The sequence below is a fragment of the Poecilia reticulata genome, linkage group LG2 (genome assembly GCF_000633615.1).
Source record: "Poecilia reticulata strain Guanapo linkage group LG2, Guppy_female_1.0+MT, whole genome shotgun sequence".
NCBI lineage: Eukaryota > Metazoa > Chordata > Actinopteri > Cyprinodontiformes > Poeciliidae > Poecilia > Poecilia reticulata.
This window is the reverse complement of record NC_024332.1, coordinates 19,544,224-19,569,937: the sequence shown is the minus strand read 5'-3', so window position 1 is coordinate 19,569,937 and position 25,714 is coordinate 19,544,224. Positions and strand designations below refer to the sequence as shown.

General features: G+C 36.9%; 3 protein-coding genes across 6 annotated transcripts in view; all 3 read right to left on the bottom strand.

Moving 5' to 3' along the window:
- The window catches only part of LOC103481198 (gastrula zinc finger protein XlCGF57.1-like), a 19,970-nt gene extending 2,403 nt beyond the window's left edge, over window positions 1-17,567 (bottom strand). Inside the window, exons 1-3 of one of the 4 annotated variants that reach the window (XM_017309889.1) lie at window positions 17,464-17,567; window positions 16,195-16,284; window positions 1,333-1,981 (exon numbers count right to left, since the gene is read on the bottom strand). In XM_017309889.1, coding sequence (XP_017165378.1) covers window positions 1,333-1,981; window positions 16,195-16,249 — 704 coding nt within the window. In that variant the 5' untranslated portion in view covers window positions 16,250-16,284; window positions 17,464-17,567. Of the gene's footprint in view, window positions 1-6; window positions 155-1,332; window positions 1,982-8,004; window positions 8,277-16,194; window positions 16,285-17,463 lie in introns of those variants that run through there. The other 3 variants (XM_017309883.1, XM_017309886.1, XR_001777470.1) reach the window with 3 other exon arrangements.
- A 2,119-nt stretch (window positions 17,568-19,686) lies between these two features.
- LOC103480802 (gastrula zinc finger protein XlCGF57.1-like) lies at window positions 19,687-23,294 on the bottom strand. Its single transcript, XM_008435985.1, has 2 exons — window positions 23,002-23,294; window positions 19,687-21,936 (listed from the first exon to the last, which is right to left on the bottom strand). Exons 1-2 carry the CDS (start codon window positions 23,075-23,077, stop codon window positions 20,144-20,146), a joined length of 1,869 nt encoding a protein of 622 aa, XP_008434207.1. The 5' UTR covers window positions 23,078-23,294; the 3' UTR covers window positions 19,687-20,143.
- A 1,908-nt stretch (window positions 23,295-25,202) lies between these two features.
- The window catches only part of LOC103481282 (gastrula zinc finger protein XlCGF57.1-like), a 12,146-nt gene continuing 11,634 nt past the window's right edge, over window positions 25,203-25,714 (bottom strand). Inside the window, exon 6 of the mRNA XM_017309108.1 lies at window positions 25,203-25,250. Coding sequence (XP_017164597.1) covers window positions 25,203-25,250 — 48 coding nt within the window. The remainder of the gene's footprint in view (window positions 25,251-25,714) is intronic.

The following is a 25,714-nucleotide window of genomic DNA, read 5'->3' as shown; positions in this document are numbered from 1 at the left end:
AGAGGTTCTGGTTCCTGTTTTATCTGTAGAGGTTCTGGTTCCTGTTTTATCTGCAGAGGTTCTGGTTCCTCTTGTTTTAAAGAGGAGTTCCCCTCTTGGTTGCTGAGCTCATTGTGAACCCCGTCCTCTTTACACACGCAGCATTGATGGAGATCTGGACAAAAACACAAAACAATAACTTTTAATTTTGAGTCAAATAATCAAACTTTAACTTTAATCCCTTGATGCATCTATGCAGCTATTTCTTGGATTATTCTAAACTTAGAAATGTGTATGTATGAAAATCAGTCAAAACATTATTGAAGTTCTCTGGCATATAGCAAATAAAAGACTGGTAATTCTAAGTTCAGGTCCAATTTATCTTCTGACAATGAGGAAACATGTCCTTGTATTTTTTTAAATCATGCATATGTAGATATCTCACTTTAACTCAACTCAAACTTAACACTCTAAGATTGAGAAAATAACAAAATGTTTATTTTGACCAGAATGAACATACGGTATGTTGAGACCGCAGTGCACTGCAACCTCAACTCCAAACCGGTCGATCAGTTCTGCATGTGACCACCAGGCATATTATGTTCAGTCAGGCTCAGCTTATCTCCACTGAGAAGCAGGATTTCCCCCAGAGTATCACCTTTAGCTGCCAGGCTAAGCTTTGCTTGTTTATGTTTTTAGGTGGGGGGGGAATAGTGTTTTCTTTTTCCATTGTTAATAAAGAGCACTGCAAACGTATCTGTTGTTATGAGTGTTTCACTGGAGGAGCAGAATTATTCCTAAAAGATGGATTTATAGTCGATGCATGTAAACTTCCACCAATCACAGCCCTTCTACCTCCTGCACCGGTGCTGTAAGTGTTTCGGTATGAAACGGTGTGATAGAACAACACAGCACTTTTAAATTTCAATAATCAGAATACCGAAATGGTTTCTGTTGTTTTAAAAGGTTTATGTCAGCCTGCCTTTTTCGATACGCTTCCCGACTGCCCTGCACCTTAGGGGTTAAAAAAAAAACGACACCACATTGCGCAAAACTCTGAAACAGGAGAAGCGGGATATAAAACGGAGCAACGAACTAGATGTGAATTATGGCATAAAAACAGAGAATCCAAAGCTGAACAGTGAAAAATCAACACATGATGTGAAACACGTGACGATTAGGCGGCGCAGCAGGTGTGAGTGAAGATTACTGATGGTCAATAAACGATCAAATAAATCTAGCAACAGGAAATAAACTAAAGTGAATATAGCAATAAAACAAGAGAGGATAATACTAATCAAAGGAAACTAAATGGAAATGAATGAAGAACAAAATGCAAGAATAAACTAAGANTTCATGTGACCAAGTAAGTTTGATTTGGTTATGAAACTTTTTCCACAAGTTACACATGAGAAAGGCTTCTCACCTGTGTGAATCTTCATGTGTACAAGTAAATTTGATTTGAATCGGAAGCTTTTTCCACAAGCTGAACATGTGAACAGTTTGTCAGTGTGAGTTCTCATGTGTGTTGTCAAGGAACTGCTTTGAGAAAAGGCTTTATCACAGATTTTACAAGAATATTGTTTTTGCTCTGGATGAGCTTTCTTGTGCGTTTTCTGTTTTGAACTCTCAGTTTTACCTTTCTGCTGTTTGGTTCTCTGATATCTCCGACTTTTATGTTTTTCATGTCTCTTTTTTCCTGAGTCCTCGGATTTGCTCCCTTCCTGATCCTGATTCTCATCTTCAGAAGAATCAGAAGAGATTAGTTGGTTCCTCTGTGGTTCTGTTTCTTTGTGAATTCTCTGCACAGTAGAAGGATTCACCAAAGTGTCATCAGTCTCCTGTTTCAGCACAAGCTGCTCTTCATCCTGACTGATGCAGAGTTGCTTCTCTTTGAGCTGTTGATGTTCTGGTTCCTCTTGTTCTAAAGTGGAGTTCCCCTCCTGGTTGCCGAGCTCATTGAGAACCCCGTCCTCTTTACACACGCAGCATTGATGGGGATCTGGACAAAAACACAAAACAAAAACTTTTCATTTTCAGTCAAATAATCAACATTTAACTTTAATCCCTTAATGCATCTATGCAGCTTTTTTTTTTTTGATTACAGTAAATCCTTGTTTTTCGCGTTCCGAGAAAAACCTGTGATAGGTGAAATCCGTGAAGTAGTTACCTTTATATTTTACAATTTTTATACAGCATAATTAAATTTTCTACATTAAAACTAAAGAACATCCCGAAAATTAGCTTTTTCTTTTTTCCATAGCTAATGAACAGCACTGCACATGTCTCTATTGTCATGAGCGTTTCATTATTCCTAAAAGATGAGTTTATAGTTGATGCATGTAAACTTCCACAAAGCTGGGAAACCGCACCAATCACAGCCTTTGTACCTCACGCTTTGTCGCTGCTCTATGTTTACCTCAGTGCGGATAGCGCGCCTCCTTTCACTCAAACTGGACACAGGCTCAGCTGTATGTATATTTACATAAAACCTCTGTGAATAGTTATGTTTCTGCATCAAGGAGTATAAAACCCACCATGTTAGCTCTGCTTGTGCTGCTCTATGACAGAACCTGTAGTCACCTCTCGGAGGTGTCTTAACGCTGGAACTGTTAACATAAACAAATGAACCAAAAACAAAAATAAAATGGATTCTCAGTTTCCATGAACAAAAAATGCACTTGAGTAAAAACTAACTAACATAAAAGCCAAAGTGGAAATAAATACTGCATTGAACCGAAACAGTGCAGATGATGAAGACTGTATACTATATTGCCCTTCAGAAATCATTAGGTTTAGATAGAGAAGATGGGCAGATCAGACTGCCTGAAGCAATAGTTCACTCCTCCCTTAAGCCCAGTTTACACTACACGACCAACGTTCTAAGATTATCGATTGCGATAATCGTAACCAATCATCCTGCAGTGTGTGGTGTGTTATGGTAGATAGTTGTGGCCGCTCAGAGGTTTTCCCCAACAGTGAGAGAGAACGCACTCTGTTGAATGTGACAGGTAGCCAATCAGAAAGCGCGGATTCTCCTTGTGCTTTCTGAGGGAAGATTATTGAGGGGATTCCAAAACAGCTGACACTGTGCAACACGAACTACAACGGACATTGGAGATGATATGTGGAAACAACATTAATGTTTATTCAACATTTTATGTAAAGAATATCCACCTTATTCCTACGTCCCATGAGGCTTTGCATAATTTTCCCGCCGCAAACTGAAACTGCCATTGGTTTACATGTGTTATGTGCTTTGGGCACATTATCATTTTTGTACATTTCTTTTCCTTGTTTTCTTATAGACTTACCCTAACTTTAACTGGCTTTCGTCAGAGCTTTTAGACTATAAAATATGTAGGAACACCAGCAATCAAAGCTTAAATGTGACAATATTGTTTTACTGCAACCTACAGCTATTGCTGGGAGGGATGACAACTTGATGAAATGGCCACTTTTCTTCAAGTCATATTAGCATATGTAGCTACTTCACTGACTCTCTGTTGCTTCGGATGCAGATGTGGGTTTTCCTTCCTTGACTGTCTATCCACACAATGAAATGAGCACAAGTAAAGATTGGGTTCTCTAAGATCTCTACCATGAAAAAGACGCAAAACTTAAAATATCTGTGAGCTACTGGTGCAACAATCGAGTTTTTTGGTGTGCCGTTGTGTCCAGTAATTAGCCGGTACCATCCAGTGCTCAGTTTTTTAATTTTCCTGCTGATATCAAGGTGACAGCGGACTGTAGCCAAGACTTAGCCACTACAGCTAACACACGGTTTGTAGCTGCCTGCTATTTCAAAGCTTGAGGATATTGAAGATCCAGCGTCAGAAACGGAAAGATGGAGGTTGACTGGAATAATTTGTTGGAGGAAAATAATGTCGGAGGAAATACACTGCTATGGGAACAGGCTGCGAACAGAGGCAGCGATTCGGCACAAGGTAAGTCAATATGTGTGTTGATGTTTGCGTTTGTGTTATACGGAGTATGAAATTATTTTTTAGGCAACTCCTTAGCTTTTTTTTATGTGACAATTATATAAAATACATTTAACATGCAGTCGGAGCGACGAGCCCCTCCAATCCCGAGCAGGTAATTTAAGAACAACCAAGGTCAGAAAGGCTTCAGCCCGATCCAAACCACACAACTAGTCACTCAGATTAAGGTCCAAAACCTTCGCTTTACAGCCATTTCAGTGGCACCGACCCACATAAAAAAACCCACAGAACAAATGGTACAAATCGCTTATTTCCCGAATCCCAAAAATGACATTTACCTTTGCTGTTTCATAATTATAATCCACGTTAAAGTGAATTTTTCCACTTGGCTGCTATAATCTGTTCTTGCGTTACTCAACGTAATTTCTCCTTTTTTTCCCTCTGAGATTCTGCTTAGAAAATAAGGTTATGAAGTTGCATCCTCGTGCTGCTTTTAGTTTTTAAAATGGTAAAATTTAGGTTTGCCTCAACTTTTATAAACTAATGCCTCTTATATGCATAATTTTTGTATTACTGTTCGTGCAGATATTAGGCGGACACTGTGCTTTGCCTGCTAGTAGTTTAAATTTATTTCAGCTGCACACTTTCAAAAGAGTATTCAGATTTTTAACATGCATTTTCTAAGTAGTATTTTAGTTCACTCTTACTCAGTAACTTCAGTGATGTTACAACTCTGAGACATTTTTTGCAGTGTCTTTGTGATACCAGAACTATTTCACTTACACATTTAATTTCCTGGGATATTGTCAATTTATTTTCAAGCAAAACTCTCAAAAAGAACTGAGGATTTATTAGTTTTGATTACATTATGCAGCTAAATATGAAAGCTTACTAGTATTTTTTTGTTTTTAATTTTTCAGGTTTGCATTGTAACACCTCGTGATGCGTTTCTGAGCCATCATCGTTGTGCCGATTACATTTCCATTGGATCCAAGCACCTGGACCAGCTGACGGCGTCCATCAGTCCACGGTCTGCCAGATCATCAAACGTGGACTAACTTTTTATTTACTTGGTTAAACTATGATCTTGAAMCCGGAGCACCAGATATGCAAAAATCTACCTGCAGACTTTGTTGGCTACCCTGACACTGCWGTCATCCTGGACGGGGCTGAGCCGGTCTTCCTCTCCTCCAGAGTGACGAGTTTTTATCACCAGTAAAGGCAAACAAGTCTGATGTCTGATTAGCTGCTAGGAAGAATATTATATATTCACTGTTCATTTTGCTATCCTGTTTGTACCTACAATAAAATTTAATCTCATTTACATTTCACAAACCTTTTTTCGCCATTTCTCAGTGTTTACGTTATATCAAGTATTTGCATGTAGATCAGGAATTCAAGTGAGATGTTAAAATGCAACAGCTTTAGGATTAAGGTAAAAAAAAAATAAAAAATACTGTATAAGCAAATACTGTATACAAAATAGAAAAAGAGTAACTGATAGAAATATTTAAGAAAACCAAAACGTTAATAGCAGGAGAAAAGTTGTTGACAACATTAGCTCAGCTGATCTCTCCCTCCAGGAAGCCACCAAACAGAACTCCTGTCCAACTCCAACTATAATAAAGATTAAAGATAAAAAATAATTTAAAAAAACACGGAAAGTTAAAATAACAAATAGTGCTAAATTAATAATTCAGATCTAATGCTTTCTGGAATCTACTACTGACATTTTACAAATTTCACAAATCAATTAGAAGGTTTCACAAATGTTTTATTTATTCTGCTGTTAGTATAGAATAATCTAGTTAGGTTTGAAATGTCTAGGTGTTGTTTTTAAAGTACAACACATTAAAAAAAGCTCAAGATAGTGAAAAATTAAGTGTAATCGCCCTTTAGCTATTTTCCAAATTAGATGCTACATTCGGAAGCCAACTTCAGCTTCGACTGATAGCTTGGGAATAGATGTATATCTATATCTATCTATACAGCATAGATATGTAGATTGCACACTGGACAGATAATCAAAACAATTAACGTTTACATAGCACCTTTGTAAGCTTCTCCCTGTTAGATACGTCAGACATATGAGGCATTATAGTGAATACAAACGATTTATTAACTGACCTTCGAAGTTACTGTGAAGTTTTGACACATCCAGCTTAAATCCTTTGTTGTTGTTGGAGCGTTTCAGGACATCTGAATAATTATATAGGCGTCATTAATAGTCCTGCAGGACTGAGGAGCCACTGTTAACATACTGTTGCCTGTGAACCGGAACCATTCTATGTGGCAAAAAAATGTGGAAGTGCTAAAACGGAAGTCCGTGGCATATATCCCATTGGACGTTATGTCGCTCAGAGACATTATATAAGAGTAGACCCTGCATTGGCTGCTCCGGCGCAGGAAATATTGCGGCCATCTTGGAGCGGTAGTCCCTCCTACTTTGCTGAACCAAAACAACAGAAGATGCCTCAGCACTGAGGGATATTGTTGTTCGGATCGATGGACTATTCATGAGAGGGCTCCTCAGACAACATTTCACAAGTAAGATGGACATATTATTGTGTATATTTTGTGATTGGAATATTACTTTACTGTATTTATGTCCACTGGCGAGATACCAGCTAATATTAGCTACAGTGCTTGGTGTAATACGGGTTCAGCCCCGCTATGAAAGCTAACTTCTGTAAATTCTGTAAATCTAAAAAAATTAATTATTCTCTAACATTGACTTAGATTATCTAACACAAGAGTCTATATTAGAAATGAAACAATGTAACGTATATTATAAAACTTATATTATGTGTTATAACATTCACCAGCAAAGTTTACACATGTGGTGAAGACTATTATTTATATGTAATTCTTTCACATACATCCTAAATCTTCCGTTTTTGTTGTGAAAGTTTCCTAAAGACACAATGTGAGGAAGAAGAGGGAAATATCTTTAAAGAGAGACGGATTCACTGCAGCACGGATGAATCTCACATCAGATTTTGGACTCAATCTCAGCTGCTGAATAACTCTGAAGCTAGAACTGGTCGGCTGAAAAAGATATATATATATATATATATATATACATATATATGAATACATACATATAAACATGTATCCAATATATAATATTCAGTATTAATCATTATTTATTTGTGTTTGTATAGTTATAAATCTGTATTGATATTACTAAATAATTCATTAAATAAATAATGAACGGCTCTGTGCTTTGTAATATGCTCATCATACATCGATATCAGAATATTCCACTCCTATTCTATTGTTATAGCCACTAAGCATATTTAAATATGCTGAACTATGTATTAAAAACATACTTAAAAATACAATTGTTTATAAATGTAGCTTTGATAGATGTTTGAATATGGTTTCCAGTAACAAAAAAGCGTGTTATGATCGATTAAATGCGCTGATACGTCATTGTGCCTGCTAAACACATAATGCTGAGTGGAATGGTGGACCGCTCCAAGATGGCCGCCCTAAATCTTGTCAGCGACAATAGACGAGAGCGGAAGTGAGAGCTCGACGCAACGGAAATGAAGTCCCGGCTGGAACACGGTGCGCTAAATAATAAAACATAAATTAGCGAAGCTTCGAGGGAGATCAATTTTCCTCGAGAAATTTTAATAATTGAGGTACTCGAATCATTCGAGGAATCGTTTCAGCCCCAATCTGATGCAATTTACACTAGTCAGGATGTAATTAAATATACTTCAAAGACAAATTTTGTCTGGTCAAAAACATAATTATATTGTTTAAACATATCTAGTCACAAACTCATTTCAGATGAAAGTTTGGTAAAGACCATTTAATGATAGAACTGCCTCCAACAGCAAACGCTGATGCACTTTATGGAATAATATTTTTTGTAATCGACCTCCGCTCCCGAACCTCCCTTTGTCCAACCAGTGCTCCGTTTCTGTCTTATCAGTTAATTTCATTTTGTAAAACATTTATCCCAAATCGGTCTCGCACATTGTTTCCTTTAATCTGTCTCTTGTTTTTCCTCCAGCTTTTCTCCGTTTCGTGCCTCATATCATCAGTAAAACGTGAAGGTATTTCGTACCTATCCGGTGTAAGATGATCTTCGGTGTCCGGGTAAAATCCAGCAGTCTGCGATGATCCTCCATCTTTTCCTCGGACGGTTATTTCTTCCAACTCTGTGAATGATTACTCCACACTCGCCCCGAAGCCTCGGCACAAAAAGCACATCGCTAGTTTAAGGTAAATATGTGAATATTTGCTGTAAAGTTTCTTCAGTTCCGCCTCAGAGAGAGTTTATCAACGAGCTGTTAACTCCTGCTGAAATAAAGCAGGAGGAATTTTTTGGAATCCAGTATTGAAGCATTTGTTCTTGGAGCAGGATGTGACGTTTGAATCCGCGCGAGCGGGCCGTACTACGTGACGGATTCCGGAACAGGTTCTTCTGTTTGCTTCCGGGTAAATATGGCGCTGAAACACTGCTGTTGAGAAGGACCCATAGACATAATACAAGCATAGACGCCTCATGGACCGCTCTCGCCTATTGTCTTTTATTTTATTTATTTATTTATTTTTGCTCTCGCCTATTGTCGCTGACGAGATTTAGGGCGGCCATCTTGGAGCGGTCCAACTATGGCTGGCACATGGCACTAGTCAATCAGCAGGAGTGGCAGTATTACGGAACAACTTCAGTGGAGATGTATTATGTTCACTCTTAGATACATATTGTAGTGGCGATTGTTTGTCAAACCAAACATCCAACTTAAGTTCCATTAAGCCACTAAGGCACTGGGTTCAAGTTTCTTTAACGCAGGCAAAAAAAGAAGGTTCAAAATCCAAACATGTAAATTGTTCTTCATGATTTATTTTCACATCTTTGCAAAAAAAAAAAAAAAAAAACAATTAAAGAGATCAAACTTTCCTTCTACCTCTTTTGCACTGGTAAAAACCATAGGCCCCAAACCCAAATGCCTGCTGGTCCTTTACCAGGCCCCTACACTTATAGAAAGTGGACCAACCCACCTTACTTCCTGTTTGCTTAGAAAAATAAGAAAAATTATAAAACAAAAGATAAAATCAACAATTATTAACCTTCAAATAAGTTCTGTAAATAATACAAAAAATATAAATTTAAGAATAAACTAACAAAATTCAAATGGATAAAGAAAATAAAGAATAAATAGCTCCAAGACATATGGACATTTTGTTTTATTAGTTATATCAATAAATGAAGAAATTCTTTTGTTGGCTTCTATATATGGATATAATACCAAAGCAGAAAATATGCAACTTTATGATAGACTAAGTAACGGGGTGAATTACTTATGTGGAAAATATCATAATCTGAATATCATTATTGGTGGGGACTTAAATTCGACTCTTGATGATGCATTAGATAGATTTCCTCCAAAGGTTAATACAAATCCAAACACAGTTCTAAAAAACTTTATATCAACCTTTGGCCTGACTGATGTATGGAGACAAAAAAAAATAGCTCCAAAGTTGAATTTACATGGCAAAATAAAACRGGCTCCTTTAAGTCGAGAATAGATTTCTGGCTGGTGTCTGATTTAATAGCGGATGAAATTAAGTCGAATATTCTTCCAGCTCCTTTATCAGACCACAAGCTTATTTTAATTAAAAAAACTAAATTAAACCAGTACGGAAAAAATAAAATTACAGCTTACTGGAAACTCAACTCCTCACTTTTAGAAAACAGTAGAAGAAAATATTAAACAAATAATTATAAAGTATTGGAATAGAGCTTGCAGTCAGAAGGAATTTAGTAAAAATTGGGAACTCCTAAAATATGGACTTCGAAAAATGTTTATGAAAACTGGAGCTGAAATTGCTAAAAGAAAGAGTAAAGTAGAATCAGAAATAATAAAAGAAATTATCTTACTGAACAATGTCCTGCCAGAAAATATGTCTGAAGAACAAAAAATTAGATTAAACCAATTACAACTGAACCTGTACAAGATTTACATTTCCAAAGCTAAAGGTGCGTACATCAGATCGAGACAGAAATGGTTAGAAGAAGGAGAAAAAAAACTCTTCTTACTTTTTTAGATTAGAAAAATCAGATTTCTAACAGTATTATGAAACTTCAAATCAATAATAATATCTGTGAAGATCCTGTTCAAATCTCTTCTTACTGTGAAGCTTTTTTCCAAGAACTTTATCAGTCAAGATGTTCTGAAGAAAATGTCACACAATTTGTTAACTCTCTAAATAAAATGCAACAAATTAGTAAAAATAATAAAGAGCAATGTGATTCCTTGATTACACTTGAAGACATCAAAAAAATCCATCAATAAATTAAAACTAAACAAGTCACCGGGGACCGATGGCCTCAATGCAGAATTTTATAAAAAGTTTTCAGATCAGCTCTCGCCATTTTTACATCAGGTTTATCTTGAAAGTTTGGATTTGAATCACTTCCACCAACAATGACCCAAGATCTCCTTACATTGATCCCTAAACCACAAAGAGACAAACTTCTTTTGGATAACTGGCGACCAATTACATTACTACAAAATGACTAAAAAATTATTGCAGGTTGTATTTCTGCAAAAATTAAGAACTCTCTTGATGAAGTGGTTGATGAAACTCAGTCTGGATTCATACCAGGTAGACATATAACTAATAATATTAGACTTATATTGGATCTGCTGGATTACTCAGATTTAATAGAGGGGGATGGTCTCATATTATTTCTGGATTTTTTTAAAAGCCTTTGACACAGTTGAACATACATTTCTGTTTAAAGCTTTAGAAGTATTCGGATACGGACAAACCTTAATTAAAAGTCGTCAAATGTTGTATAGGAATCGTAATGCATCTGTAAAATTATCACATGGCTGCACTAAAAGATTTTATTTGAAAAGAGGTCTGAGACAAGGGTGTCCAGTCTCCCCATATTTATTTATTCTGGCCATGCAAATTCTTTCAGTTAAAATCAAGGAAAAAATTACAGGGATCAATGTTGCAAACAGAAATATCGTAATTTCCCAGCTTGCTGATGATACTGCACTTTTTTTAAAGGATAAATGTGAAATAAAAAACTCTATTGAAATCATCAACACCTTCTCTAAAGCTTCTGGTTTGACTTTAAATCTAAACAAATGTGAATTACTTTCCATTAAATCTCCTTTAAAAGGCACATTCCTCAACATTCCTACAAAAGACAAAGTTAAATACATTGGAATCACAATAATTAAAGATCAAAATATAAGATCAGTAGAAAATTTTAACCCCATAATTAAAATAGTTGAACAAAGATTTAATTTATGGCTCCAGCGAGATCTCTCTCTTTTAGGACGTTCATTATTAGTCAAAGCTGAAAGGCTTATCTAGACTCGTTTATCCGGCCCTTGATGTTCCCAAACAAATCAGTACCAACATTAACAAAATAAACTTTAACTTTATATGGAAAAAGAAAGAAATGCCATCTCGTCAAGAAAAATATTTTAATAAATAAAGTTGGAAAAAGGTGGAATTGAAGCCCTTGAGTTCACATCTTTAAACATTCCATTCAAAATTAAGTATTTAAAAAACCTTCTAAAAAACCCAAACTCTATATGGAATGCTATTCCATTTACAACTTTGAGAAAATTGGAGGATTAGCCTTTCTTCTTAGATGCAATTATAGTATAACTAAAATACCCCTAAAATTATCTCTGTTTTTGTACAAACACAATTTTTCTCCTAATAAATATTATTTCTGGAATAATGGAGACATTAAATATAAAAAAAGACAATATTTTATAGAAAATGGTTTGACAGAGGAATATTGCATGTAAGCCAATTACTAAATCCAAATGGTCATTTATTGTCCTATTCTGACTTTGTTACTTTTTCAGTTTCCTGTTAGTCCTAAAGAATATGCTGTGGTGTTTGACGCAAACCCTAGTGGGTCATTAAAACTTTTATCATCTTTACCTCCAGATCAAATTCACTCAGTGCCAAGTTTTAATCCAAACTCCATTTATATTGATTATGATTGTCCTTTTATAAGTAAGAAAACAACCAACAAAATGTATTTTTGTTACATAACTCCCATAACTCAGATTTGCATCGGAGACGTTTTCCACAGGTTGAACATGTGACAGGCTTCTCACCTGTGTGACTCATCATGTGACAATGTAACTCAGATTTAGTTTTGAAACTTTTTCCACAAGTCTCGCATGAGAAAGGCTTCTCACCTGTGTGAATCTTCATATGACGAACTAAGCCTGATTTGGTTTTGAAACTTTTTCCACAAGTCTCACATGAGAAAGGCTTCTCACCTGTGTGACTCTTCTTGTGTTCAAGTAAATTTGATTTGAATTGGAAGCTTTTTCCACAAGTTGAACATGTGAACAGTTTCTTGTCTGAATGAGTTCTCATGTGTGTTGTCAAGGAACTGCTTTGAGAAAAGGCTTCATCACCGACTTTACAAGAATATTGTTTTTGGTCTGGATGAGCTTTCTTGTGTGTTTTCTGTTTTGAACTCTCAGTTTTACCTTTCTGCTGTTTGGTTCTCTGATATCTCTGACTTTTCTGTTTTGAACTCTCAGTTTTACCTTTCTGCTGTTTGGTTCTCTGATATCTCTGACTTTTCTGCTTTTCATCTCTCTTTTTTCCTGAGTCCTCAGATTTGCTTCCTTCCTGATCCTGGTTCTCATCTTCAGAAGAACCATGAGAGATGAGTTGGTTCCTCTGTGGTTCTGTTTCTTTGCAAATTCTCTGCACAGTAGAAGGATTCACCAAAGTGTCATCAGTCTCCTGTTTCAGCACAAGCTGCTCTTCATCCTGACTGATGCAGAGTTGCTTCTCTTTGAGCTGTTGATGTTCTGGTTCCTCTTGTTCTAAAGTGGAGTTCCCCTCCTGGTTGCCGAGCTCATTGTGAACCCCGTCCTCTTTACACACGCAGCATTGATGGAGACCTGGACAAAAACACAAAACAAAAGCTTTTCATTTTCAGTCAAATAATCAAACTTTAACTTTAATCCCTTGATGCATCTATGCAGCTATTTCTTGGATTACAGTAAATCTTTGTTTTTCGCGTTCTGAGAAAAACTTGTGATAGGTGAAATCCGGGAAGTAGTTACTTTTATATTTAAAAAATTTTCTACAGCATAATTAAATTCTCTACATTAAAACCAAAGAACACGCCTGTTTTCAGGCCCAATCATTTTTTTTTAACAAATAGAACGCTTTCTTACAAATGACTACAGTAAAATAATAATTTTAAATCTGTATGAAGTACACAAGACAAATTGTGATTTGCATTGATCAATTCTGCATGTGACTAGGCCTGTCACAATAACAAATTTTGCTGGACAATTAATTGTCTAAAAATTTTTTGTGATAAACAATAATTTTGTTTCAAGACCTTTTACTGATTTAATGGGAATGACTAATTATACATGCGATTTCCCGATACACCTTATTTTCAAAAGAACATGTAACACTGGAACTGATAAACTAAATAAACGAACCAAAAACTAAAATAAAATGGATTCTCAGTCTCCATTAACAAAAAACGTACTTGAATAAAAACTAGACAACATAAAGCCAAAGTGGAAATAAATACTGCATTCAACCAAAAGAGTGCAGATTATGAAGTCTGCTTACTATACTGCTTAATATACCAATCTAAATCAGTGTTTTCCCCGACTGGGAGCTTAACACAGCCTGTTGAATGTGACAGGTAGCCAATCAGAAAGCGCGGATTCTCCTCCATGCTTTCAGAGGGGAAATTACGGAGGGGAATCCAAAACAGCTGACACGGCACAACCCGAAGTCCAGCGGATGTTGGAGATGATATGTGGAAACAACAGTAATGTTTATTTAACATTTCGTGCAAAGAATATAGAAATGACAAAGGGAGGAGTTGGAGCCAAATTGCTAACACAGTTGATGAACCCGGTAACTTTTCAGCTGTTCTTCGCTAACATGACATAAATAGGTTATAATGATTTTCATTCAGTCATGACTTTACGCTGACTCTATAGCCACATGCATCACAGGTAGATTCTAGTAAAGCATTGATTAATGCCTGGTTTTAAAATTAGTTAACTGGACTTGTAGCCATTATTTTGTGCCCATGTGGCTGGACATCACACGGCACGACGAACCCAATCAAACTGTTAAACCTGGGATTTTCTGTCGGCTCAGGGTTTGAAAATGAGCCGACAACTCATGTCATATGCTCTGGACATTAGACTAAGGAGCTGAGCCTTTTTCATTCAGTGTCATTAATAGAAAGAAAAAAGGCCGGAAGAGACGATAAAGACAATAATTAAAATGAGGTCGATAGGTTTAATTYATCGTCCGATTAATTGATTTATCGTTTATCGCGACAGGCCTACATGTGACCACCAGGCATATTATGTTCAGTCAGGCTCAGCTTATCTCCACTGAGAAGCAGGATTTCCCCCAGAGTATCACCTTTAGCTGCCAAGCTAAGCTTTGCTTGTTTATGTTTTCAGGGGGGAAAAAAAATAAAGAAAATTTGCTTTTTCTTTTTTGCATTGTTAATAAACAGCACTGCAAACGTCTCTGTTGTTATGAGTGTTTCACTGGAGGAGCAGAATTATTCCTAAAAGATGGGTTTATAGTCGATGCATGTAAACTTCCACCAATCACAGCCCTTCTACCTCCTGCTCTGTTGCTGCTCTATGTTTACCTCAGTGCGGATTGTGCCCCTCCTTTCACTCAAATTGGACACAGGCTGAGCTGTATGTATATTTACATAAAACCTCTGTGAGTAGTTATGTTTCTGCATCAAGGTAGGAGTTTAAAACCCACCATGTTAGCTCTGCTTGTTCTGCTCTATGACAGAACCTGTAGTCACCTTTCAGAGGTGAGTTGAGCGAGTTGTGAGAATAATTTATCTTTATGAACAAGGAATTATGTGCAGCGTTTACATCTCAACATGCTGCCCAGCGTGTGGCTCTGTGTCTGAGCTAGAAAGTTCATGTCTTCCTGGTTGGCCGGTGAGTTACTCACTAACATTGTGGAGCTTTGCGCTCTCTTCATAGCCATTTTAATTTATTATTGGTTACACCATGGATCAAATCATATCAAATGCTTTGTCCACTTAGTCAGCAGGCTGAGTGGACATCTGATTCTGAAAAACTCGTTCCATAAAGAAACCAAAACAGTTTTTGTGGTGCTTATTAAAAACACAACAGAAACCAAATGGAAGAGCTGCTAAAGCAACATTAGGAGAATTAAATTATATGTCCAGAAAAAAAAAACTCGAGACAAACTATGTGATAAACAATCACATCAATGTGGCCGAATCCACAGAGAACAGGAAGTGTTCAGCAGCTGTTTGCTATGATTGCATCTCCACATTCTGACCAGTTTTCTGTTACTGAAGTCGGTTTTCCTTTGTTCATCTTTATCACACTTGTGTGCAGTGAAGGCAGGAGGTGTTGAAATGTGACGTATAAAGATAACTGTGTGCATCTCATATCAGTTCTCTGCCTCTGACTAGTTTCAGTTGGAGAGTCTTCAAACGCTGCTGGTCTTTCAATAAAGATATAAAAACAATAAACCATCCTTCTCCAGTTTATTGAACAGTTTCTCTGCCTCCTTTAACCTTTTGTACCAGTAGCCAACATCTGAAATTAGTTTATGACTAGATATATCTACACTATGACAAGTAGCATGTAGCATGTAGGCTACCGATGTTGTTGTCTATGTTCAACTATGCACATTCATTTTGCGCCCCAAAAGATAAAAAGATCCTCCCACTCCCTTTCGCTCCAACATCTGTTCAACCAGACAGCTATTTGTAATCCATAAGCGGGGCCCAGAAATAGTTTGGAAACCACTGCTTCAGATAGTAATACACTGTACATATCTTGAATTAAAACCATCAAACATCTTAACGGTAAATCTGATGTCATTTATAATAGTCAGGATGTAATTAAATATACATCAAACAAATTTTGTCTGGTCAAAAACATAAATATATAGTTTAAACATATGGAGTTGGAAACTAATTTCAGACACATAGAATTAAAGTTTGGTAAAGACCATTTAATGATAGAATTGCCTGCCACAGAAAACGCTGATGCACTTTATGGAATAATAATAATTTTGGTAATCGACCTCCCCTCCCGAACCTCCTTCTTTCCAACTGTTTCTGTCTTATCAGTTTATTTCATTCTGTAGCGGTCTCACACGCTGTTTCCTTTAATCCGTCTCATGTTTTTCCTCCAGCTTTTCTCCGCTTTTGTGCCTCATATCATCAGTAAAACGTGAAGGTGTTTCGTACCTGTCTGGTGTAAGATGATCTTTGTTGTCTGGGTAAAATCCAGCTGATCCTCCATCTTTTCCTTGGACTTGACGGTTATTTCTTCCAACTCTGTGAATGATATTTCAGCAGGAGTTAACAGCTCGTTCATAAATTCTGTATGAGGTGGAACTGAAGACAGTGACAGAAGTGGTCAACACAGAAATGGAAAAATTACTACATTGGCTCAAAAACAATAAAGTATCAGTAAATTTAGATAAAACTAAATTCATGATATTCGGAAACAATAAAAAAACAGGAAAATAATCCAATTAGAATATCAATTTACAGTGTTTATTTGGAACAAGTACATGAAATAAAATTCTTGGGTGTCATATTAGACGATAAGTTTAGCTGGAAACCACAGATTAGCCTGGTAAAATCTAAAATAGCCAAAAGTGTAGCTGTTCTAAGAGGAATTTGTTTTGTCCTGGACTATAAATCTTTGTTTATTCTATATAACGCACTCATTGTAACACATTTAACATATTGTGTGGAAATTTAGGGGAATACATTCAAAACAAATTTACAGCCATTATTTGTCTTACAAAAAAAATCTATCCAAATACTACATAAAGTGGGATATTAGGAACACACAAACCAGTTATCTATCAAATCAAATACACTGAAATTCTGGGACCTGGTAACATTTAAAACTTCACAATTCATGTTTAAGGTCCGAAATAAAAAACTTCCACACAATATACAGGAAATGTTTGGTGACAGAGAGGGTGGTTATGATTTAAGAGGTGAAGGATATTTTTTAAAAAAACAACATATTAGAACAACCAGGAAGAGTTTTTGTTTATCTGTGTGTGGAGTAAATGTGTGGAATGGATTGAATGATGAGTTTAAAAAACCAATTAAAAAAACGCTGGTGCAAATTAAAACAGAGCTTATTTCAAAATATGATATATAAGATGACTGTTTCGTAGTCTATCATGTAATTGATGATATAGATAGTATTTAAATAATTGTACATAATCAAACATCATGTAAAATTGAAACAAGTTGTCTCTTTTTGATGTTCTGAAAGTTAACTGACTATACATTGACAAGTAGGAAAGGGGCAGGACATTATATCTTCTACCTGCTCCTATTTCGAACAGAAAATATAACATTTGCATGTCACATGGGCAGAATAATTTGTTCTACATTTTTATTTCTTACGTTTGTTTCATGCTATTTTCTTTTCTTTTCTGTCTGTTCGAAATAAATAAAATAAAATAAAATAAATATTCACATATTTACCTTAAACTAGCGATGTGCTTTCTGTGCTGAAGCTTCCGGGCGAGTGTCGAGTCAACCAGGAGGAGTTTTAGAAAGCGTGTATTAAAGCGCTTGTTCTTGGAGCAGGATGTGACGTTTGAAGCCGCGAGAGTACCACGTGACTGATTCCGGATCAGGTTCCTCTGTTTGCTTCCGGCTGAAACGCTGCTGTTTCAACCCTGTTACATTTACTTGTTTTAGGAATTTCTTGCGAGTGTTTGCAATTTATCAGATGTATATATGTTGGTTTCATAATACTGCATACTCTTAAATAAAGTCTGTTCAAAAAGCTTGGGAGAAATTATGACAGTAAAGACTTAAGAAGCAGGAACTTTTATGTTGGTCCCAAGCCTCTGCTGAACAGAAAAAGACAAAGACCATCACTATGGTTAAAAACTTTATTGTCCAACTACAGCAAAGAAACAGTTTTATCTAGTCACATTTCTATCTGAAATTGAATTTATTTCACCAATACATTTTCTAACATCCTAAAAAATAAAAACCTTCTCAAAACAAATTCTGTGTTACAGATAAAACAAAAGTCACATAAATAAAAAATAAAAAAAAACTTTAAAGTCAATGCAAATGCTTTAACATAAAAGGGAAAACATTTCAAGTTTCATCATAACAGCAAAACGTAGAAATGTCTGCATTGTTGCCAATCAACAGTATTTTCTTCCTGAATAAAAAACTCAAGAGAAAGTAATGAAAAAGTAAAGAACCGCATTTTCCACACCATAAGGCACACCGGATTATAAGGTGCACCTTCAATGAATGGCCTATTTTAAAACTTTTATTCATGTATAAGGCGCACCGCAATTTAAGGCGCATAGAATAGATGCTACAGTAGAGGCTGGAGTTACGTTATGCATCCACTAGATGGAGCTGCACTCAAGGGAACGTCAACAAAACAGTCTGACTCCGGTCGGCAAGAAGAGAACCTTCCGTGACTGGGCCGGGGCGTGGCCGGACGATGGTCATCCTTCTCCGTTCGCGCACAGCATGTTTGTGGAGAACGTGGTGCTAAATGACCTGCAGACGACCTGATTATCAGGGCGGTGGGTAGACAGGTCAAACTTTATTAACAAACCAGCGTTCTGACAACTATCCCAACATGCACCGCAACGCTTCTTCTTCTACATGCGAAAATGAAGTCGATGGCTGCTTACCGTAGTTGCTAGTCCTGTTGTGGCTCAATATTGGTCCATATATAAGGCGCACCGGATTATAAGGCACATTGTCGGCTTGAGGAAATTGAAGGTTTTTAGGTGCGCCTTGTAGTGCAGAAAATATGGTATATTTAGGTTCAAGTTTAGAATGAAAAAATKTATTTAAATATACTAGGGCTGTTGCAAACAAATATGTTAGCAATCGAGTAATCTATTGATTATTCTTAAGATTAATCGAGTAATCAGATAACATTGGTAAATCTAACACCAGTATTAATATCGCATATCAACATAAGTCTTTTTTACATTTGAGCTTCTCTAACAATTAMTGTTCTGTAGTTCAGAAATTAACTTATAACAATAATAKCTCWTATTCTAAGTTAACCTGAATAAACATTATACAAAAAACTGAAATTATATTACATTTAATAATAAGGATGTAAAATCACAAATACACTTATAAAAATGTCTACACTCCAGCTTTTGGTTTATGCAGTCATCTTCAGTTAGTTTAATAGCTGAACTCTCAACTTGCCCAGACATTTATAGCTTTGTGTTCAGCYCAACCACCAGATTTAACACCTTTGTTCATCACACACAGAAACATCTACCAGGTATGCAACGCCACCCCCTAGTGGCCACTGGGATGATATGAAATTTATTTTCCGGTTCGTCCGTAAAGCTACGCATCTAGATCACATCCGCCTACAGCGTTCAGTCTGTATAAATAAACCCGCTGTGCTCGTCTCCGCCGTTCGCTCTGAACCAGCAGCTCCGGGAGGATAAGACTACTGTACTCCAGGCATCACTCCCATCATTTTGAGGATGCTTATTGGTTCCCCCCAATAAACTACAAAAACCCAGACATTCTCATAAATCAATAAAATCCTCCCAGGCTGAACTTGGACGTTATGCTAACACTTAGCTTTCGTCAACAACTCAGGCGGAAGTGAGAATGATGCGCAACGCAAGTAACGACCCGGCCGGAACACGGTGCATTACACAAAATATAAATAATGAAACTTCAAAGCAGACCAATTTTCCTTGATGAACTTTAATAATCAGGTACTTGAATCATTCGAGGAATTATTTCAGCCCTAACATATACCTACGCCAACAGTTCCTATAGTAACAGCCAACATGTATCCTCCGAGCTAAATGAATGAAATAAAACAAAGTACAAGTACAAGGAATAGACACACAATAACAGCTTTACAAGTCTAAATCATAAGACATTCAAATCCATTGTTACTTCCAGAGATAAACAGACTATTAATATTTCAGGATATAAGAAAAAAAACATTAAGAATGAATGCACAACTTCGTAAGCTCTTAATATCTCACTTAAAAAACATTTTAAATGGAAGATAAAATTGACAGAAAAAAGTGAAAGTTTAGTATTTTTGATAAACGTCCTGTTTTAAACTCTTTTCTTGTCCAAGCTGCTACATTATAAAAATGTTACCCAGCTGTAATTACTCTGCTTCCAAACACTAAGTTACTGAGTGTCTTGGTGCCTGAGGGTCAGATTTTGCCGTTTGACCGACATGAGTTTTCAAGTGAACAGTTAAGTGGCTATTTAGACGGAAACCCTTTCCACAAGTCTTGCATGAGAAAGGCCTCTCATCTGTATGAATTCTCATGTGTGTAGTTAAATTGCTCCGATAACTGAAACTTTTTCCACAGGTCCCACATAAAAACGGTTTCTCACCAGTATGAGTCCTCAGGTGACGAGTTAAACTGTTTTTATAGCGGAAACTTTTGCCACAAGTCTCACAAGAGAAAGGCTTCTCATCTGTATGAATCCTCATGTGACTAGATAAATTGCTTTGATAACCACAACTTTTTCCACAAAACGCACAAGAAAAAGCCTTCTCATCTCTATGAGTTCTCATGTGAGAAGTTACATTTTTTTTTTGATGGAAACTTTTTCCACAAGTCCCACAAGAGAAAGGCTTTTCACCAGTATGAGTTCTCATATGATAATTTAAATACCTTTTCTCACGGAAACCTTTTCCACAGGTCCCACAAGAGAAAGGCTTCTCATTTGTATGAGTCCACATGTGAGAAGTTAAATGGTTTTTCTGACTGAACATTTTTCCACAGTTTTCACAAAAGAAAAAGTTCTCACTAGTATGTGTCTTTATGTGACCAATTAAATCATTTTTGATTTTGTAACTTTTTCCACAGGTTCCACATGAGAAAGGCCTTTCATCTGTGTGAGTCTTCATGTGACGAGTTAAAGTGCCTTTTTGACTGAACCTTTTTCCACAGGTTGCACAAGAGTAAGGCTTTGCATTTGTATGTGTCATCATGTGACGATATRAACAACTTCTAGTTCTGAAACTTTTCCCACATCTTGCACATTTGAATGGCATCTCACCTGTATGAATTCTCATGTGACCAGTTAGAATCGATTTTCGATAGAAACCTTTTCCACAGGTCCCACATAAGAATGGCTTCTGACCTGTGTGGATCCTCATGTGATCAGTTAAATTTACTTTACTGGTAAACGTTTTTTCACAGCGCGTACATGAGAAAGGTTTTTCATCTAAGTGAATCTTCATGTGAACAACTAAACTAGATTTGATTGTGAAACTTTTTCCACAGGTCACACATGAGAAAGGTTTCTCACCTGAGTGAACTTTCATATGATAAATTAATCCAGCCCTGTGGCCATAACTTCTTCCACAAGTTGAACATGTGAAGGACTTTTTGCTCGTGTGAGTTCTCATGTGTGTTGTCATTAAATTTTCCTTATTAAAGGATTCATCACAAATTTTATAAGAATATAGCTTTTGGTCTGGGTGAGCTTTCTTGTGTGTTTTTTGTTCTGAACTCTCAGTTTTAAGTTTTGGCTGTTTAGTTTTCTGGCATATTTCATTTCGTTTCTGGTTGTCATTTCTTATTTTTCCTGAGTCCTCAGAATTGCTTCCTTCCTTTTCCTGGTTCTCACCTTCAGAAGAACCATGAGGGATGATATGGTTCCTCTGTGGTTCTGTTTCATTGTGGATTATTTGCACATTAGAAGTATTCACCAAAATGTCATCAGTCTCCAGTTTCACCACAAGCTGCTCTTCATCCTGACTGATGCAGAGTTGCTTCTCTTCCTCTTTGAACTGTTGATGTTCTGGTTCTTCTTGCTCCCGTTTTATCTGTAGAGGTTCTGGTTCCCGTTTTATCTGCAGAGGTTCTGGTTCCTCTCGTTTTAAAGTGGAGTTCCCCTCCTGGTTGCTGAACTCATTGAGAACCCCGTCTTCTTTACACACGCAGCATTGACAGAGATCTGGACCAAAACACAAACCAAAAACTTTTAGTTTGGAGTCAAACAGTGACAAACTTTAATCCCTTGATACATCTAAACAGAATAATCTAAGAAAAATTGTATTTCTTAAAATATTCTAAAAACTATTTAACACATAATGCACCAAAACTATGGGCTGCACAGTGGCGCAGTTGGTAGAGCTGTTGCCTTGCAGCAAGAAGGTTCTGGGTTCGATTCCCAGCCCCAGTCTTTCTGCATGGAGTTTGCATGTTCTCCCTGTGCATGCGTGGGTTTTCTCCGGGTACTCCGGTTTCCTCCCACAGTCCAAAAACATGACTGTCAGGTTAATTGGCCTCTCTAAATTGTCCCTAGGTGTGAGAGTGTGTTTGTCCTGTGTGATGGACAAACACACTGTGTTGCCCTGCGACAGACTGGCGACCTGTCCAGGGTGACCCCGCCTCTCGCCCGGAACGTTAGCTGGATAGGCACCAGCAACCCTCCCGACCCCACTGAGGGACAAAGGTGAAAGAAAATGGATGGATGGATGAACCAAAACTATGCGATAAACAATCACATCAATGTGGCTGAATCCACAGAGAACAGGAAGTTCAGCAGCTGTTTGCTATGATTGCATCTCCACATACTGACAAGTTTTCTGTTACTGACGTCGGTTTTCCTTCGTTCATCTTTATCACATTTGTGTGCAGTGAAGGCAGGAGGTGTTGAAATGTGATTATAATTATATAGTTTAAACATATCTAGTCAGAAACTAATTTCAGATACAGAATGAAACATTGGTAAAGCCCATTTAATGATAGAACGGCCTGCCACAACCAATTATGGTGCACTTCATGGAATAATAATAATAATAAAACTTAATATATTTTATAATCGCCCTCCCCTCCCGAATCTCCCTTTGTCCAACCAGTGCTCTGTTTCTGTCTTATCAGTTAATTTCATTTTGTAAAACATTCATCCTAATTCGGTCTCACACACCGTTTCCTTTAATCTGTCTCGTGTTTTTCCTCCAGCTTTTCTCCGCTTTCGTGTTTCATATCATCAGTAAAWCGTGAAGGTGTTTCGTACCTATCCGGTGTAAGATGATCTTCGGTGTCCGAGTAAAATCCAGCAGTCTGCGCTGATCCTCCATCTTTTTCTCCATCTTGACGCTGATTTCTTCCTCTGAGGCGGAACTGAAGACACTTCACAGCAAATATTCACATATTTACCCAAAACTAGCGATGTGCTTTCTGTGCCGAGGCTTCGGGGCGAGTGTGGAGTAAACCAGGAGGAATTTTAGGAAGCGTGTATTGCAGCTTTTGTYCATGGAGCAGGATGTGACGTTTGAAGGCGCGTACCACGTGACTGATTACGGACCAGGTTCCTCTGTTTGCTTCCGGGTAAATATAGCGCAGAAACGCTGCTGTTTCATCCATAGACCACAGACGTAAATACGTAGACGCCTCATGGAGTGGACCGGCCCGTTGCTGCGATACGTAACAGCGTCCGCCATATTGAGTGTGGAATATGTGCCAGTAAGCTAATACAGGTAAATGGACCGAATTTCAGAAAGTGTCGTTCTACAAAGTATGTTAAATTAATTACTGTCATTGACACATTTTCTCACACAAACTAATATATTTGGTAATCAAAGGCAGAGTTTCTAACTTTTGATGTGATTATTTAATTGTTTTGGGGCATTTCTGAATAAAGAGCACAATGTTTTTATTTGATAGAAATTATTCTGATATTTTTTATATTGACACTGATGAACAGACACACTTTTACTTTTATTAAAGAATATATTTACATAATTCCATGATTTAATTTACATTTAACGTTTAAAGACAAACAATTTTCTTATATTTATATTTTTATACATTATTGAGAAATGACTTGATTTATAAAATCAGTCATTCTGAAACATTAAACTACATATTTTTCTTACTTTTTTCCAGAGAAAAAATATTTATTACAGTATGTCAACTCTGCTGTTCTCACCTGTATGAATTCTCATGTGACCAGTTAGAATGTATTTTCGATAGAAACCTTTTCCACAAGATGTGTGAAAATCATTCAAAACATATTATAGACTTTTTTGGTACGTGTTCTGGCATTTAGCAAATAAATTATTTWGGTAATTCTGAGTTCAGGTCCAATTTATCTTCAGATAATGAGAAAAAAATGTACAAAAGCCTCAGATACAGATAAAATAAATCTCTGGAGACTCAGTGCCTCCACACAGCCACATCTTCTGCCATTGTAATATAATTTTTTAATTGTTTCTGTTAAATTCTTTTACTGGGGCTGCACAGTGGTGCAGTTGGTAGAGCTGTTGCCTTGCAGCAAGAAGGTTCTGGGTTCRATTCCCGGTCTTTCTGCATGGAGTTTGCATGTTCTCCCTGTGCATGGTGGGTTTTCTCCGGGTACTCCRKTTTCCTCCCACAGTCCAAAAACATGACTGTCAGGTTAATTGGTCTCTCCAAATTGCCCCTAGGTGTGAGTGTGTGTGTGCATGGTTGTGTGTCCTGTGTGTCTCTGTGTTGCCCTGCGACAGACTGGCGACCTGTCCAGGGTGACCCCGCCTCTCACCCGGAACGTTAGCTGGAGAGGCACCAGCAACCCTCCCGACCCCACTGAGGGACAAAGGTGAAAGAAAATGGATGGATGGATGAACCAAAACTATGCGATAAACAATCACATCAATGTGGCTGAATCCACAGAGAACAGGAAGTTCAGCAGCTGTTTGCTATGATTGCATCTCCACATTCTGACCAGTTTTCTGTTACTCTTCCTTCGTTCATCTTTATCACAGTGAAGGCAGGAGGTGTTGAAATGTGACGTATAAAGATAACTGTGTGCATCTCATATCAGTTCTCTGCCTCTGACTAGTTTCAGTTGGAGAGTCTTCAAACGCTGCTGGTCTTTCAATAAAGATATAAAAACAATAAGTCTCATTTACTTGTAACGTAGCCCAATAGCTGAAATTAGTTTATGACTAGATATACCTCAACACTATGACTATACAAAACATGTATTTGAAATACCTTCAATTAAATTCTGAAAAGTATGAATGATGTCAGATATACTATTATGTTTCATGGATGTTTCAATTATAGATATCTACAGTGAATCGCTGCCTGAAACATATTTCAGATAATTAATAATTGARCATTTTATTGATAGGAACATTTCTTGATGCTCAAGGACACCATACAAAATAAATAAAAAAATATGTTAGGAAAACTCATTGKCAAAAATCCCAATAATTTGTCTCTTTACATGTTTTACTTGCTCACCAGCCAGCAGTGAGTTACAGTCTGCAGCTCAAAACTCTGACCAAGACAAGAACTCGTCTCATTTACTTGTAACATGTTTATATGCTGGTTTCCCAGCTCTGCAAACCCCATAGACAGAACGATGGTGTTGATTATTTCTGGATTTGAATTGTGAGAAGTCAGAACAAAAAGTGGAATATCTCAGATTTACTTTGACTAGTCTTAATTTGATTATATGAAATATGAGCTTCAGATAGTAATACACTGTAGATATMTTGAACTGAAACCACCAAACATCTTAAATGTATGATTTATACGAGTCAGGATGTAATTAAATATAATTCAAAGACAAATTTTGTCTGGTCAAAAACATTATTTCGTTTGAACATAGTCAGAAACTCATTTCAGATGAAAGTTTGGTAAAGACCATTTAATGATAGAACTGCCTGCCACAGCAAACTCTGATGCACTTTATGGAATAATAATATTTTTTGTAATCGACCTCCGCTCCCGAACCTCCC